We start from the raw sequence: 18,702 nt of genomic DNA, 5'->3' as shown, positions 1-18,702 counted from the left end.
GTATTATTTAATGCTCATTTCAGGATATCTATAACATTTTTTAATTCCAATTTTAAGGCACTGATGTGTTGATGATCACTTTATTGTTGTCGCTGATAAACTAAAGCTCACTACAGCTGATTTTATTAGTCTTACTACTATAACTGGCACACGTCTGTCTGTCTGTGTCAATTTGCTCGCCACACCATTATTCCAATTGTCCTTGATACCTCTCAGAAGACTTCTTGGTTCGAAATTGATGTCATGAGAAAAATCGTCAATATGTACAGGGTTTCTATAGAATCCCAAATTGTTGCGCCTTTCCTCTTAGTTTTCCCATACCCCATTACGTCACTTCCCATGTGTAGCACGGACGCTCACTCTACCACAATGCCATAAGGAGATGCGTTAACTCTCTGGCTTGAAAACTACTGGACTTTTTTGAAACACACCTACCAGGACACCTATTTAGCTTGTCTAGATGTGATTATACACCTGCTTCATGATCCGTGATTAATGTAAACTCTCTTTAAAACAGTCCTCTGTACTCACATTAAACAAGATAACACAGGAGACGTGTCATATGTTGCTGTTAGAAATCAAGGTTTAGCCACTGGTGATGTGTAAGCATGTTTGAATGCATCTGTCTCTGTGCAGCCAAATGGTGTGATGCTTTGTTAAAGCTCCACAAGAGTGTGTGCACTAAAACTTTGTAAATGCTTTAAAAGGCACAGCTTTAATGCTCCTCTTATCGTGCCATAGGCCTATCACTTTAAAATAAATGATAATAAATAATGTGTTACCAAGGTTGGTAAATATTACTCTGACATTGCTTTTCCTAAGCCATAAAAAAGGGTTAAGTCAGTCGAAGACTCCCAGCTGCATTTCTTATTCATCTATGGCACCATTACGCATGATGAGGATGTGGTTGTTTTCTTTTAGTTTCCTTCATTCATAGAGGAAACTTAATCAGGGTGGTGCTTCAGTGAACGTATCAATATTGCCTTTAATTAAATGCACTGTCTGTTATTCTGAAAGCAGGAGCCGGCCTTTATGGTCAGAAACCCAGCAGGATTAAGAAGAAAATCCCAAGCAGGGATCTAAGTCCTAATAGTTTAGGCTATTTCCTTTCTTCCAGCATACTAGCTAACTAAGCCAATATAGAATATAAGACTGATTCACAGCTACGATGTTAAATTTTGTAAGAATGTGTTTATGTAGCTTTGCTCCTTTTAATTTTTATTTTTAATGCACTTACAAAGTAAAATGTAATTTCTCAAGGACTGGACAAGGGTCTAGAACTGTAGTCTGTCCTTATATGAACTAGGTAGAGGAAAAACATTGAAACAAGTATTATGAGGACGCATGACTAAGAAACGAGAGGTTGTAACGTCTTGCTTTCAGCCACTGATACGTGTCTAGTATTTTTGTTTTGTTTAAAAAAAAATGCTGGTCATAATTAAAAAAAAGGGATGAAAATTGGAATATTTGCAAGGTTTGAATAATACATGTAATATAACTTACCTCAATAAAAACAGAAATAAAAAAGAATACAAGACAGATGTCTTCTAACTGTCCAGTTAAAATATGATTTATGTTGCTCTGCATGGCAGTTGTTGCTGCAAATTTAAAACCTTATATTCTTGCATTTAAGATGTTTTTAAAGCCAAATTGACTGATCAACTTGTAAAACTTTTTAAGACCCTACAGACACCTTGTTGTAGCGTGCCGTCCTACCTGTCGTTTTGGAGGCTTCAGGTCATCCCGCGGCACAATGTCAATCAGGAAGTCAAACTGGTCGAATTTTGTTATTGCCATGGCGATGTCGTTCCTCTGTAAACACAAGGGACAAAGTGAGGAGGTCAGACTTTCATTATGCTAATTCAATATATGCAGCAGCCTACATTTAACCATGCCTCATGGCCTCAGGTCAACTCTCCCAAAATAGACACACGAGAGGCTAGACTAAAGTTCCTGGTAGTACTGTGACATGATTTCTCTTTGATAGCGGATCTCACCGGAAGAGAGGATAAGTTTAGAGTGGGAACAGAAAGTCAACATAAAGTTATTCACAAACTACTGTAGCAGGATATTAGCTTGAGAGTTACTTTTTAATCAAAATTACACTACCTGTGTGTGAGGATTTGTCAGGTTTCTGGATTACAAATTAAATTCAGGTTTTGGACGGTAAGTAGAAAACAACTGGCAGCTTCAGAGCATCAACTCTGGCTCAGTGAAACTGATCCATTTATCACTATTTTCAGACATCTGATTCACAACAGATCTAGAACGAGGCTGCAAGTGGAAGCAATAAATAAAAATGCCTCTGGAAGCAGCTTTAGAAACATTTAATAAGGGTTCAAATGACTTTCTGTTGAGAAACTGGATTAAAAGTCCCCCCACCCCACAGCATCAAAAATCCTAAACCTGGGTGAGCATGCTGGGTGGAAAATTAACAGGAATGACACTTTCTTCTAAGCTTGCATTATGAGAAAAAGACACAATGTGTGGTAACTTTTTCCAAAACTGAATGGCAAAATTAAATGTGATAAACCAATAGAGTTCATTTTAGCTACAACTCACAGTTCTTAAGTGTTGCAGCTGTTTCATGTTTTGTTCCTTTGTTTTTGACATTTTTCCACCAGCAATTAAAGTAATGCTGTGGTGTTAAAGGCACAGCGATCAAACCCAGGACACAGTATTAAAATAAATAAATAAATTCAGGCTGTTTTGGGTACTTGTTGGGAATGATGATGCCTTGGTAACTATGAAATTAGGATTAACTTTGCAGCCTTTTTCCTCCCTTCATGAGCTCAGGCTCTGCTTCTTTGCCCCTTCCTATATCCACAGCAGTGCACTGTCTCTGTGGAATTTTCCACAGGATATTGGCTGTCAGGACCCCCCATTGTGGCCCTCCCTGCACTAGAGGCTATTTATAGGAACTTGATTAATATCTGGCAACACCAGGTCACATCTACACTTGTTCTATTGATGAGCGTTGCTATAGTGATCCCAACTAGCGTGCCCTCTTCACAATAGGACTCAGACTCTGCTTTAACTCACTTAGGCACGAAGAAATCACATATTCACGAGGTCACACTTACCTAAAGCGTCATCTGTGGTGTAAAATGGAGTTAACATGTAAACATGCAGAGTGAATTAAGTTTCTATTTAAAGCTGAAGGTGTAGAGAAAAGACAACAGCAGAGTGAACACACGTCAGCGCTGGCTGGGATTTGAGTGATAACATTTTTCTGTGGTTTGTGTTTCTACCTGCGCTGGCATACACACTCACAACCATGGACTGCTAATCTCTCAGAGGTATGTGAATGGATAAAGTGGACTTAAGAGCTTTTATGTTCTGCTCCGAAGTTTTCCCTTTCTTGACGCTCAGGTGAAACAAGCTTTGGTCTGATTTTCCAAACGGTTCCCATCGATGCCTTCACTCATTCTCCACTTCCTCTTACCCTTCACATCTATAAGAGTCCATTTTATTTAAGTTTAGGACAGCAGAGCAGGCGAAATGGCACCAGAGGGAAAAGTGGGTCAAAGGCACCCGACTGGCTTTGCTTTCAAAGTCAATGGAGGGAGAAAGAAGTCAACAGAGAGATAGTCCTCGAGGGGATGCTGGTATGGGGCCTCTGCTTGTTTACAGATAGACGTTGAAAAAGCAGCAAACCAAGGAGATAGCAGAAAGATAGAAGGCTGAGGGAGCAGTGTCTTTATTACAGCTGAAGGATGCATCTATTAAGGGTAGGGATCACATGATAGCCAATAATATGATGAATATGGGGACAATAAAACATACAACACAATAAAACCCATGCCTCATGATTATGCCATTGAGAGGTTCTGCTGTACTGAAAATTACAACCTTTTGTGACGCATGACAAATCTTGGTTATTTTGTCTATATGTCATGCAGCGCCGTATGTAAAAGACTGTATATATATTCTATAAGCAGTCTAGTTTTCAGCCCATAATCTGTAAATCTGCAGCTTAAAGAGACAAATAACAGACGCAGTAAACCTTAATGCCTTCAGAAGACTTACGTATGTGGTGTCTGCATCAGAGTGGGAAATTAGCACCCACCACCAGCTGAATGCAGGTACTTTGGAGCGATGAATCTGCTCAGCTTACCGAACACTGAGGCAGGTAAATAGAAGTAGACTAACCTAACAGTGATTTTCTTACAGTAAACATAAATTAAATCCCTTTTTTCTGCTTGTTTCTACTGATTTTATGGACAAAGCTTAGAAGACCTACGCGCTCACTGACCAAAAAAATCCTGCCTCCTCCTGCCTGTGTCAGAGCGGCTACAAAAGTTTAGATTCAGCTGTATGCTGAGATGGTTTGACTCAGGATCATGCGAGTACTGCAACCACTGCAACTGTTCTATCTGCTGAAGGTGTGTTTGTATTAATGTCTTACTTGTTGCAAGCCCAAGGTAGTTAAAAAAAGCCTGAATTTTTGAGTTAGACTGCAGAAATCGTGCATAAAATACTGGAACACTCAAATGCCTATGAATTTACAGTGCCCCCATAGGAAGCACAGCAAACATTTGAATGGTCGAATACAGGACAAGAAAAAGATTTAAAATCTGTGACAATTTGGATAATTTATGGACCAACTCTCTCTTATTAAATAGCCCATAACTTGAATACTATAAGCCTTTACAATTATACCTTATGAAATAATTCTGCCAGTTAAAATACAGTTTGTGGCTGGTAGATTTTTAAATCCAGCAGCCAAAGTGGCAGGTAGATGAAAAAATTACATTCCAACCCTGGTCCATATTACCCTCCATACCGACCATGTAGAGTGATTCATTGCTCTCTGCTACAGTGTTTCAGTGATTTATGCTGTACCTGGGCAGCAGAAGCTTGAGTCTGTTCATCTAACTTCATTCTCACTCAGAGACAGAACGACCAATCACAGTCCACCACCGATCGCTGTGCGACAGAGTCAGATATACCCAGCATCCGTCAGATTACATCAATCGAACAAAATCCCTGGCATAAAATGTTAAGAACAGCAACACAGAGGACTTTTCAGAATAAAAGCGTAATCGTTCTTTCTGTATCCAGATGGAGTTCAGATTTTAACACAGTGCTTTTATTCTGAATATTCGTCCCAGACAGATATTTAGCGAATTAAGTCAATTTGCAAAGCTCTTAAGCTCTTTTCGGGTCCCAGCTAAACTTTCTTTGAAAAAAAGGAAAGAATGAAGACAAAAGAGTAATCATAAAGGCGGTGCAAATGTCTACACTGTTAATAATTTAGAAAAAAAAAATTAACCAGTTAGACTTAAATATCTGTTTGATAATTTCACTCTGTCTTTGAGTGACTGTGTCATTTATTGCAAAGACAGAGTCAAGAACCTTGGTGTGCTTTTTGATCAGACCCTTTAGTTTGATTTTCATATAAAGAGGTGATGAAAGAGTCTCTCTCTACCCCCGATATATTGCTAAGATTAGATCAGTCCTATTTTCCAGGATTATAAGGTCCTTATTCAATCTTTTGTTTCTTAATAATTAGATTACTGTAAGGTCTTTCTGTCAGGTCTGCCAAAAAAAAAAAAAAAAAAGAGTCTTCAATGTCTGCAGATTGTCCAGAATGCAGGAGCTTGCCTTCTGACCACAGCGAGTAACTATGAGCATGTTAATCTGGCAATGGCCTCTCTTCATTCATAGTGTCAGATCCAGCCTCACTATGTCGATAATGATGAGGATCCCAATAATCATCCTAAACTATGAGTGAAAGGCAGCATCAGCAGCAAGGAGCTGCAAAAAATATAAAAACAGCAGCTAGGAAAGCTGCAGTTTTAACATGGGACATTATGACACAATAGGTGAACTTCTCTAGTCCACTTTTTTTCTCTCTCACGCTGCGTGGTGATGATAATTATACACATATGGATTTCAAAAAACATGGGAAACAGAACTGCTACTGCTGAATAAACCTGGGCAGCCTGCCCAAGTATTGTCTATGTGTGGGAAACTCTGTGATTATTGTACCATAATCATATAATGATGCATCATAACCTAAGTGTTTAAAAACCCAAAAAGGTCAAATTCAGGATTAATGTCTTTATGTACTGAAATTTAGTGACCACTTCAACTATCAAGACGCTTTATCTCTTCACTTCTTTAAAAATCTGTCTGACATTGCCATGCTTCTTCTTCTTTAGTCACCTAACTTCACACTCCATGTCATAAGTGTCCCCATGAGCAGCCATGAGGTAGTGATGCAGTGAGTTCTTAACTGTCAATATTTGGCACCTGCATTTCGATAAGTTTATCACACAATTCAGGATAAGGAAGATCACAGAAAGTCAAAACAGTATTGAAAAATTGAAGGCAAGTAGATTTCCTTAACTGAAGCCTTGTCTGACCAGTAAAAACGTGTCCTGTAAGGTGGACATGAGGGGATAAAAAAGAACCAGAACGCCCATCTCTGTGTCTGACCTGTAGCGTACGCCTCTTGTTGTCTTCAGTGTGGATCCACGCTCTAAGGGTGAGCTCTGTGATGAAGATCTGAGCTGCCTTAGCAAACAGGACGGGAGCCTCTGCGCTGATCATCTGCAGGGACGAGATGGAGTCACAGCTGGTTAAAAACACCCACAGACTATCAAACATCAATCACATAACAGCTACAACATGAATCACTCAGCACCTGAGCAGCAAATCACTGTTATACAAAAGCAATGACTGCATCTATGTGTTAAAAAGGCCACTTAAAATATTTAGTTTAAAAGCTTTGTTTCAGCCTAGAACACTACTAAAAATAAATAGTCATTAAACAACAGAACCTTTTATCACAGTCTAAGTTCAGGTCAGCTTATCATCATCAGCAACACCTCTTCAGTAGTAAAAACATTCTGAAGGCCTCTAGCCAGGAATTACTATTTAAATAAAAATGCATTGAACATTCAGAAAAAAAACACAAAGAGAGTTAAATACATAAAAAGTAAATGTAATGTCAACATGTTCATGATTAGCCCACAGCGCAGTGAAAGCTGCTGCGTCACAGCTGACAGAAGGGTCTTGTCTTCAGATATGTTAGTGATCTGCTGATCTCTTTACCACTTTAAGCTGCTGCTTAACTAAGGGCATAGTGCTCTTGACACGACACATAAGCTCACACTGGATGTGAAACAAGAGAAAACAAGCCCTTAATTGAAAAGTTACTTTGGCTGCCTCTAACTTAAACTTGCCTGAAGAGCTGCAGCTGATTTATATTGGAAAGAAATAAGTATCTGTATAATGCCTGATCGTTTCTGTTTGAACTGCACTGAGAACGAGCTTTTTGTGATTCCACCATAAAAAAACTGATACCATTAGGAGTCTGAGTGCAGGGTCTTATTTTTTTTTACTTTTTTACCTTCTACCACAATCTAGAAGAACTCATTTACAAGTGTCGAACTGCAGCTAAATCTTAACTGTGTAACAGCTTACATTTAGGTTTTAAGAACAAAAAAACTTTAAATTCCCACTTCAGGATACTTTTAATACTCCTTAGGTTCTATTTTTTTTATTTCAAAGCATTATGCTGTCAATGATCACTTTACTGCTGCAGCTGATCAGCCATAGCTCAGTTTAATTGAGTTATATCATATTCGATATTCATATCCATAAGTTTATGTGGACTGTAACTCCGTTAATATGAAAATTAAAAACAACAAATTGTAAGACCTTGGTTCCTTGCATTCAAGACTTTTTAAAACTTTTAAAAAGCCTTAACTTTGCCTTACATGATTTATTAACTCCACTGAAACATCTACTTTTGGTACAATAATTGAAGTGAAATCAAAACCTAGATCAAGGTACTGTAAATGCTAATTTATGCACTACATTTGAACCACATTCGGATAAGGACGGACCTTTCTGTCCATACTCTGCATTCATTTTCGTCCATGTGTACCTTAGTCCGTTCTCTCGAAGCTTACTGACACTGACTGAACGTTGCAATACAACCACCAAACATGGGGCAGTGCTGGGCGCTGCGGCCAACAGTTCAACCCAGTGTTGCAAACACAGTGAAGAAGACACATCCAAAAAGACTTAATTAAGATTTCTGAGGAAATATAAACCCAAATTGAGTGAGTTGTTTGAAAATACAAACATACCAATGATGTTAGCGCACCTGGGCACAAAGACAGACAGCTACAAGAACACTATTGAGCAGAGGACAGACCGTTCTTTCTTCACGCTGTGGGGTGGATGGAGCAGCATCAAAGTAACTCTGTGAGAGATGACGGCTTCTAGTGGATTTGTTTTTCATTGTCCACTCCAACATAATAGACACACGTGTCCGTATGAAAGTATTGACGGTTGTAAAGTTCAAAACGTACAGATCTATTTTCATGCGTGCGTAGAGCATAAATAAGCCTTTAGTCCATCTTTCAGAGGAAGGAATAGGAAAGATACGGCTTTGAAATTTTTCACAACATGAAAATATAGTGCTCTAAGAAAATGATCAATCATTCACAACTGTGTCATCTGCTCCTGTGGTTTTGGTTACCAGTATAACACCTACAAAAAGTGTAGTACTAGGGCCGTTACCTTGACATCCTCATCTAGCTTCATGATCTTTTTGATACGGGCCAGAGGAAGCTCCTGCACACGGAAATCCTTCTGAAATACACAGATAGGTGGTCAGTCAAGACATAGAAGAAGGTTGTTGCTTTTTATCATGTGCTTATATTCTAAACTGTATAAACCAGTGACCTTTAGTGTTATATTGACTGATATGAGTTTTTATGATTGTTTAAGACGACTTGCGTACCACAGTCAGGTTCCTGATCTCCTCCATGACCCGAGGCCAGAAGGACTGCAGGGTCTGCTGGGCATCACTGCCCCCGGCTCCAAATGCATCTGCTGACATCCTCTATTCTGTTGGAACAAGAAAGAAGACAGGTAGATGCATTTATATTAAAAAGCACAAAAAGATATGGTTTAACAATTCAGTCACAGAAAACAGTGGATCCCTGACACATCTGTTCCTAGCCTACTATCATAGCAGAATAAAATCTAAAAAAGAGCCTCAACTTGTCCTGTTCTTGTTCATGTGGGATGTCAACATACCCAAGAACCCACTGCCAGACTATCTGCACACTCCTTTATCATGAATAGCACTATCACCTTTAGCCAAGGCAGCAGCTCTTCTGCAAACACAAGCATGCCATGTGCAAATCAAACGCTGCCGCTGACCCCACACACCGAGGACAATGCTGAAATAACGGTTCAAAAGACACGTGGCTTTATGTTTGGATCGACTGTGTCCAGCCTTATGAACCCATAAACACTTCTCTGAGACAAAAGCTTTAAAAATGAAATAAACCAACTGTTCCACACATGCAAGCGCTTCTACAAGGGGTCTGACGGTTTGAAAGAGGATCCAGCAGGTTACTATGGCATGCCAGGAATCTGCTGGGGGAATATTGGCCTGCTTGTCTGAGCACGCAGAGCTTGGAGTGTCTGGATCGCACTCTCCCTTTTTTCCTCGTACCTCAATGAAAAGATTTGGCAGAAGGGAGAAGAAAAAGAGGGACACAGGGGTGAGGGTGGTTGGGGGGTTGAACAAGGGATGAGTGTGTGGAGCTACTCAAGAGAGACGGGAGGAGGGGGGGTGTATGTTTGTGTGTGCTGTGGAGGGAGGGGTAGTGCCATGTCCAGTTCAGTATTAATCCAGCACTAAGACAAAGTGCCAAAGGCTTTATCAGAGGGAGGTAAGAGGCACGGACAGGGACACTGTCAGACTGATGTGCAAACTCGCAATGTGGGTCAGACAGGAGAGAAAAAGGAGAGAAAGAGAGAGACTTGACAGAGCAATGAAAGAGATTTAAAAGAGAGTTAAGGTCTCCTCTTTATCTTTCTTTTTTTATAGCTATAGCTAAAGACAGCCTCTCACTCCACCTGTCTGACAACAAAACTCCATCTAGTCTCTGCCCCTGATGTGAGGGATTGTTTGGACTTTGGGTCCATGTCAGCTTCTTTATTCATGCCACTTAAGTGCGGTTGTAAATATTTTACACGGATAAATCACTAATTCTGAGAGCCGACCCATCACCTGATTGATTTTTGACAGGAGAGATTGCTTCCCTGGCAGCTGTGGAAGTTACTGAATAATAAAGAAGCAGCAGTGCTGCATCCTGCTCTGTTAGTCAGTTTTGGGCAGAGAGTAGCCTAAATCAATGAGACAGAATGGCAGCAGGGGAGGAAGGGGGGGTCAGCTTTATATAAATCAATCAGGCTGCTTCTAGCGATGGCATGCCAGCCCAGTGATTGACCTTGACTGTGCCGCCCCCCCTGTTCACTGACGCTCCTGTGTCCAGTTGCATTTCAAGGTTGATTGAAATCCTGCAGTCACTAGAACAATCCCAGCATTCCACCGGGCTGAGAATGACTGGTGGGAATTGTAGTTTTTCCTCCTCTGACGGATGGGCTGAAATGACCTCAGAGGATTTTGTAGCATCTGTGTGCCCTGTGCAAACAGGGTGGAAGGAATACAAGCCAAGGTTGTCAGAGAGTTTAATACTTTAGGATGCCATTTGTTTCAACTTTATAATGTCCACTATTTTAATGAATGATGGAGTACTAAACCTTTGACGAAACGTCAGATTTACTATCAGATATTTAATCAAAAGCTGTCATGAACAAAATGAGAACCTTTTCTCAATTACACAAATTAGAACAAAAATGTGGCTAAATTATATGTGAAATTTAGACAGTGTGCAGGAGTTCACCATGCACTTTTTGGTGATAGAAAGGGGAACATACTCTGCTATGAGACTCACAATGCAAGATTTTAAAAACATTACTTTCAGTACTTTATCTTGTGATGTTTCTGTAGGAGGCAGCCTTGTTCAGCCTGTAAAGCTTGCATGGTTTTCGCCCTTACCAAGCACTAATTAGAGACAACCATCAAACTCCAAACTTTAATAATAACAATATTGTGGCCAACAGGAAACAGAATAAGAAAGGAGCTGAACAGAATTCAGCATCAAGAAAAAAGATCATGTAGGACTTCCTCCCTCATGCCTTCTTATGCTTTCACACATACGTCACTTCTTAGTTAATACATTTCCTCTACAAACACCGTCTTTAATAAAATCACACACCTCTCCCTGACCCTGTGACCTTCAGTATAAATAAACAGCCATGCACAAACCACAGCAACAGGAGGAAAGGAGGAGGCAGAGGGGAAGTCAATATGTGAGAAGAAATGAGAAAGCAAGTGTGAGAGAGAGGCGAAAAAGAAACAGAACATGTGTGTAACAGAGAAAAGAACAAGGCCTAAGTATTCAACATGCCTCTGAGCGGTACTCCTCTAGCTAAGTGGCGCTCTCTCTACCTACAAAACAGCATATTAGCATATTTCCCATGGCTTTGCATCAACGGAAAGTTTGCGTGGGAGCCGGCCCATGACTGACACACAAGTGCAGAGCATATTGTGTTCTTGCTGACTTCTGCAACACCTTCTATGGTCTTAGTCTAGACTAGTCAAACAATCACTCTGTGCGGGGCTATCGGCCGTACAAAGAAAATCCATCGTGAAACTCCCTGAAAGCTAATAAATGTCAACTTTATAAAGTTGTTAAAGGTCTGGAGGCTGATGCAGACAGAGCTGGTCCCAGGATGGCTTTATCTGCAGCGATAAGCACAATCTGCTTTTGTGTTCTAGATCTATAGTGTGCTCTGAAGTGCTTTTAAATTAAAAATCTTTACAAAATAAATTGTTAAAGCTAGGTTAAGTGTCTGCAAATATTGTGAATGCTTTGTGCTTTGTGTGAGAATGTTATTCTGGATGATATTGTGTACTATTGTGTTGAAGCGGCTGGATAAGGGTACACTGTGTTTTGCTCTTGCTCTGCATCTCTCCTCTCTTCTTCCCTGCGGGTTTGTTGTCCTTCATCGGGTCACTGAGACGCAGAGTCGCGGTGTTGGGTTTCCGACTGTCTGTATGTGTGTGTGTGTCTGTTAGGACAAATGTCATGTCCGTGCTGTGCTGACACTGTCCAACACAGCAGCTTGCTCTCCTCCCTTCAGCAGCTCCACATCTCTACTCCTGTCTATTCTTCAGTACTTTCCACTTTTCCATCCTCCATGGGAGTATGTTTTTCTCCTGTTTTGTCCTGATCACCTGATCCCCCTCTTCCAACTTCTCTCAGAAAGTCAATGCTTGCTCCGCTTACAGCAGCTGAATCAGCGCTAATGTTGTTCAGCCAGCCCCGGTCCTGCATCTCTCCTCCTCCTCTCTCTCCCTCCCTCTCTGTCTTGCTTGCTCACTGGCACGTCACATCAAGTGGCCACTCACAGCAGCATCAGTGCCCCGCTCCTACTCTGACATCACACGCTGTACATGAGGCTTCAGTTCCTGCTCAAATAAACCTGATAGCAGTGCAGACAGAGAGGCAAAGACCGGAAAATCGCAAGATAGTATCACCTAGCCATCTGCCTATTTATAAAGAGCATAGAGCGAGGAAAGGGCAAAGAGGAGGGACAAAACTTTTAGTGATCAACTACACATCGCTAAAAAGCAAGTACGGCTGAACAAAAGAAGAAAGCTTTCGTTGCTTTTTGTTTAAGGTGAAATGTTCCTTGGTAATTATACACTTAATGACTTGACAGTGGAGTAAAGTGGGCTATTCTGCTTAGTGGGATTTATCAGTAATGAGGCTGTGCAGTTTAGGACAATCAGGAGGCTGATTTGAGGCAGAAGAGTGAATTTACCTCTGACAGGTTGAAGTATCACATCGCCATGCTGATTCGCTTCCCTGAGAGGACCATCTGACCCGCATATTAGTGAAGAGGCATGGGTGTTAATGTGTTTAAAATGTGTGAGAATCTGCAGAAAGTGAGTGGTAGTAAAATTCTATCTCACAGTTCTGTGAGTTACCACATGAGCCCGACAGATGTGGAATTTCTGAGAGAGGAATGGCATTTTTAGAGGGAATAATACATTTTAGATTAGGTAGACAATATTTATGTGAGAATGCATCACGCCTCATGATTAGCAGTGGGAATCACAGGGTAGCTGATGGTAATATGTGACACCACGATACAGCATTTCTGTGAATATTGATTCATTGACAAGACTAGAAAGAAGACGTGTATGATTTACATTTTCATTCACTGCAATCTGGTGTCAGTTTCACCTCTTACCATGTTTCATCTTTAAGGACATTATCCTCCTCTATTGCGCTTTTTTATCCTGCTATCAACTTTATATTCAGCCAATAAACTCTGAGCCCACGTTACTCCCCTTCATGCTTTGAGCGCCTCCATAGATAGTGTTGAAATGGTGGCAGAGTGAGTCAAATGATCAGGAGAATCTATGAAGAACACAAAATGACAGACACTTTTACCTGCAGTTTGATCAAACAGGTTAGGACGATGTTAAACTGGTGTATTGATAAGTGTCACAACCGTTTAATAGAGTGGTTATTAAAAGATGTCTAAACCTAAGGAAAAATCAGTGCATATTAAAAACATACATGCCAAAATTATGTTTCCACTTTGTCCTTGTCAGCCAGACAAACCAGCCAATGAATGTATCAGTCAGGCCCCAATTAAAACTGATGCCAGTTCAGATCCTGTGCTTCATTGATTTATTCATCCAAGTGTGAAAATCTGGCAAATTCTCTGACAGCTAAAGGATAAATTTTGCATTACAACACTTTAAACTCAGGCCTATACTACATTTCGTTTCTGATCTTTCTATGAATGCATTTTAATTATTCTTTGAATAGAGTTCAGATGGTTTTAAATATGGATGCATGGTATTATTGGCATGATATTAGAAATGGGAAGATCTGAAAATGTCTGCCAATGCTTTCAACTGGCTAATCTGCTGTATTATCAGCCTATATCGGCTGTAAATATCAGTCATATGTTCCAATAGGTTTGTGGTGTTTTAGGAAGGACCAACTGACAGCCAAAGTCTTTTCGTTGGTCATCCTCATTCCTTAAACTTCAAAGTGTGTTCAAAGGGCTGATTTTTCAGGCCTAAACTACATTTATGTGTTATAACAACAACAGCATAGGGATCTCCATCCAGGTTGTTTATTAAGATATGACTGAACCTAAAGGTAAAATGCATGAAGCCTGGAGTCATTCTCTCGTTATGTGTAGCTGATAGTTGTGAAAATCAAACTACTGACCATTTTCTCATGTGGACAGAAAGCTTGGACCTCCTAATTTTGACTTTAAGTGTTTGTTATTTTTTAACTCAGTACTTCATACTTTTAAAATGCAGTGAAGTACAGTACTTCCTCCAAAATATACTCAAGTAAAAGCAGAAGTAGTGATTTTAAAAAATACTCCAAAAAGAACAAGTACACCAGTACAGACATTGATAATCAGACTAATGCCGAATAGTCAGTCAAGCTGATGATCTGTGGACCCTGAATATATACCTTTGATATAAAATAACAACAGACAGAAGTAAACAAAGATAGATAATGTAGAGGTGATGACAAAGACTAAAACAAAGACAGAATAAAGTACTAGGAAAATACTGAGTTCTTTTGAGGTATATCCATGGCAGCTGTCATATTTAACTTTCAGTCAGCCTTGTAAAAGACAAAGATGTGGAGCTGACTTAGCCACAGCACACCACCTTGTAGTCAAAGAGTCATGACCCTTAAACTTAACTTATCAAAACAGGCGAGTTACAAATAAATTCCTCTCTCATAAAAGACCTCAACATGAACAGTGTTGTTTTTGAAGCAGGCTGTAATCATGTAAATCAATGCTATAAAAAAGGCATTTTAACATGCGGTGAACTGGTGAGTTCCAAAGCTTCTGCATTCAGCCTCTAGTGGACACTTGACTTCAGTCTTCTACACTTCATGTTTCGTTTTTAGCCCCAGAGGTTGCTGCTTGTTTTAAAAGAACATTTTCTCTTCTAGTATGACCTTAAGTTGACCTTAAACATCACTGCTCTTTGTGGTGTCAGACAGTTCAAACTGTTATCAGGCTGTGCAAAAAGTAAACATGAATGCACATGAACTGTCAAACACTAGAAAACAATTAAATCCACAGAAAGATGCTTTATTTTTACAAATGAGTTCAGCTGCACTGACATGTCTTCAGTAAGAGGTCAATTGTCCACATGCTGCTGTGTGAAACTGTCCGTGATGCCGAGTGGGCAGTTCAGCAGGAAGGTCACTAAAGGTTAATTTCTGTGATGTTTAAACTGGCCTCCTAAGCAGAAAAACAAATGCAGCACTGTTTACACTAACATAAACCACCATATATCATTACACTGATAACCAACACTGAGCTTTTTCACTACACTGGAGTATGAGAAGTAAATACAGACAGGTAACAAATGTCATTCTAACAAACATTTTGAATGAATTTACGACTCCTGTTCTACGCTTATGTTCACCCTGATGAACCACAAACATACTGGCACGCTGACAGCATGCAGAGTAAATGATCTACTCAAGCAAAACAAAAAACAAGAAGTTCTCAGCCAGAAATTACAGATTAACCACTAAAACCCACATGCACTCTTTCACAGATGCTGGCACCAAGGTTTTGAGATTTAAAAAAAAAAAACAGACAGGGTTGTAATTATGCTCAGGCTCATAGTGACCTGCAGTGCTACATCCCTTTGGTGCTGCCGGACCAAACCTAACGGCCCTGCAAACTTTGCCCTTGGTTCTGCTTCAAGCCAACTCCAGGAAGTGCTAGTCACTGATCTCCCAAGGTCATTCAACAGAGGAGAGAGAGAGTGAGAGAGTGAGAGAGAGAAACCAGAGAGGGAGGAGGGAGAGATGAAAGAGAGAAGGGGAGGGAGAGTGGGGGGAGGATAGAAAAAGGACAGGTTTTTCAACTTTCACTGCAGCACCGAAGTGACCCCAGTGGTTGTGTCTGTGTGCTATCTAAGAAGCTAAATAAAAACATCACATACTGTACATGCTCGCCATCCCCCTCTGAGTTTCGCTTCCTCTGTGTCCTCTCATCTCCCTCTACATGTTTCCTTCTCAGTTGCTGACGGAGAGACTGCAGGAGCCAATCTCACATTCCTGTGACCTTCATCCAGTGCTAGGCCCAGTCTCTGGCGTCAAAGTGGGCAGGGCTAAAGCTACCTGCATATTACACGCTGGAGCACAGCTGACTCCCCCCTGGCTGCCCACACCGTCTTTACTGACAGTGTACACATGTAAAGACACATGGAGGAGGGGGGGCAGACAAGGGCAAAAGAGTGAACGCTCAGCTGTAGTGGTAACCTTAGCGATAAACTCAAAGGCCTGGCCATGTCTAAGTGGTTTGTGTTCATTTTCCTTCCTGTGTTGATACCTTTGTCACAATACGAGGCACAAATGATATTCAAATCTCATGCAGACAGCAGCCAACCCTGGGATTTGGCAGCAAGGGCTTCAACTTAAGAGTTATTTTTAGTCTCCCTCTCTCAATCTCTCACACTCTCTCTCTCTCTTTCCCCAACGGGACTTTGTTTTGTCAAAGGCACCAATGGAAACTTTCAATTAGGGAACAAGGGAGGAGAGAGGAAGGGAGTCAGAGGCAACTGAGAGAAGAGGCGCCCTCCAAAGATTCCATCAGAAGAGATCAGATCAAACTATTAGCCTCCTCTGCCCCTGGAGCTGACAAGCTGACAGCCTGTCCCATCTGGGCGTCTGGCACTGTCAGGGTGGGGGCCTGGGGGGTCCTGAGGTCACAGCGACCAGCTGCACCTCCACCCCTGGGGACCCCTGACACCAACAGTGACAGCAACATAGAGAGATATTCTCTCACAGTCCTCAGTGTAAGACGAATATCCTTCAACATGGATGTCATCTTTGCTGCTTAGTTCTGCGTCACCGTCTGGTGCTCGTGTGTAAACAAGGACATCCGTTGGACAGAGGGGTCCGAAAAGGCACCCGAAGCGAAAGTGGCGAAAAAGTCCAGAAGATACCAACACCACCAAGACAGTAAAGAGCATCTAAGCACAGAGTGGCAGTAGTGCGCTCAGATGAAGTCAATTGCAGGGCAGTGAGAAGGTGCTGAAGTGTGTGTGTGTGTGTGTGTGTGTGTGTGTGTTTGTGTGTGGTCCAAAGTCACAACACAACAAGTGAAAATTCTGTAAAAACATCAGTGTTACAATGAAGTGACAACTGAAGGACATGGACACACAAACCAAACAACTCCAATCTACAGAGGAGAGTACTACAGGACAGGAGAGGGAGGGGGGTTGAGGACGGCAGCAAAGGACAGACACTGTCTCATCACTGCAGAGTGATGGAGAGACAGATGTCAGAAAGTGACCAGAGTTGGACAGTATATTCAGAAACTTTAAGCCTAAACCAGGTCTTAGCAGCAGTCAAACTTACCCCCATGCCCTTCATGGTGAGCGGTCTGCCCTGTCCAACAGAGCCAAACAGGTGAAAGAGATAGACCTGTCCAAGTCTCCTTGAGAGCAGCAGCAGGAAGAAGAGGCTGACAGAAAAACTCTTCACTTCCTCCGGTCCTCTGATTGTATCAACAGACAAAAGGCACTCTGGCTACACTGGACGGCTCTAAAAAGGACTCTCTGCTTGGACATACAGAGAAGAGCACTCCTACCCCTCCCCCTTTCTCTCTTCCACTCTCTCTTTACACATTGCCCCGTCTCCTTCAGCAGCCCCCCAACGTCCTCCTGCTGCCCAAACATACAGCCCCCGAAGTCCTCCCAACTCACTGACCTTCTCTCTTTCTCTTTCTCTTTCTTCTCTACTCTCTCACCCCCCCTCGCTCCCTCTCTAAAGCCAGTGACCCGCGCGTTTGTCTTTGAGCTGACCCCTGGCCCGGCGCAGAGAAGAGGGCGAAGAGGGGGGACAGAAAGCCAGCACAGCAGCAGGCAAACAGGACAGCGGCAACTCCCGACTCACAGACAAAAATCTCCAGCCTCCTTCCCCTTTAACATTCAAGAGTAATCAATCTAGCATGCTACATGATACTCCAACACCGCCTTCCTGCCAGCTCCCGCCCCACACTCGCACTTGCAGCCAATGAGAAAACAAGGACTTCCTAAGCTACTGGATGCAGCACACGTCAATCAGCCCTCTGCTCCTCCTCTTTCCTCAGCTCGGCCCCCTTTTACCGACAGCCAACTTCCTGCTCTAAGTTACCTTGAGCTGCAGGATAGGGGTCAGGGGAAAGAAAAGAGGAAGAGAGAGTAGCGGGGAGAAAAGGAGAGAAAGAGCAAATAAAGTTGTGGAAAGCTCTCCGGGGGAGTGTGTGAAGGTGTGCTGTGCTCGCTGTAGCTTGCCTCGCGCATGGTTTGTCCTCAGGCGGTCCCTGGCTCTCCTGCTGCAGGACAGATGAGAAAGGTTCCACAGGCTGCTCTCTGACAACTGCTCTGCTTATTTACAATGTCAAACTAAATGTCTCCCTCAGCTCCGCCTCCTCTCTGCAGCTACAGGCTGTCTGAGCGGTGATGCAAGCAGCCGGGCCGGCCCTCACTGGCTAAAACAAGTGCCAGAATAGATGCCGCATGTTGCATCCACATGATTTAAAGTACAAAAGCATACTGGGCAGACTCATACGTGCACACAGGTAGGCATGCACTTCCACACACACATACACCACACTTTGTCCTTGCCTTCTCATTCATCCTTGCTCAGTCAGAAGAACACAGAGCAGACATGTAGCCTCTAAAACAGCTACTTATTGTGATGAGATTCATTGTGCTGTTACTTTAATGAAAGGTCCACGTTCATTATACGCTTACAA

At 41.8% G+C, this 18,702-nt stretch overlaps 1 protein-coding gene across 10 annotated transcripts in view; it reads right to left on the bottom strand.

Annotated features, from left to right (window-relative positions):
• nfyc (nuclear transcription factor Y, gamma) overlaps positions 1–18,702 on the bottom strand; it is a 35,110-nt gene that overhangs the window by 9,264 nt on the left and 7,144 nt on the right. For 3 of the 10 annotated variants that reach the window (XM_041809100.1, XM_041809108.1, XM_041809103.1), the window contains exons 2-5: positions 8,765–8,871; positions 8,542–8,613; positions 6,445–6,558; positions 1,717–1,812 (exon numbers count right to left, since the gene is read on the bottom strand). In XM_041809100.1, the coding sequence (XP_041665034.1) occupies positions 1,717–1,812; positions 6,445–6,558; positions 8,542–8,613; positions 8,765–8,863 (381 nt within the window). In that variant the 5' untranslated portion in view covers positions 8,864–8,871. Of the gene's footprint in view, positions 1–1,716; positions 1,813–6,444; positions 6,559–8,541; positions 8,614–8,764; positions 8,872–15,901; positions 16,037–17,321; positions 17,868–18,238; positions 18,371–18,702 lie in introns of those variants that run through there. The other 7 variants (XM_041809105.1, XM_041809109.1, XM_041809102.1 and 4 more) reach the window with 6 other exon arrangements.

Source organism: Cheilinus undulatus, linkage group 16 (genome assembly GCF_018320785.1).
Source record: "Cheilinus undulatus linkage group 16, ASM1832078v1, whole genome shotgun sequence".
NCBI classification, from domain to species: Eukaryota; Metazoa; Chordata; class Actinopteri; order Labriformes; family Labridae; genus Cheilinus; species Cheilinus undulatus.
The sequence above is the reverse complement of the archived record's forward strand: the minus strand, read 5'-3'. Positions and strand labels throughout refer to the sequence as shown.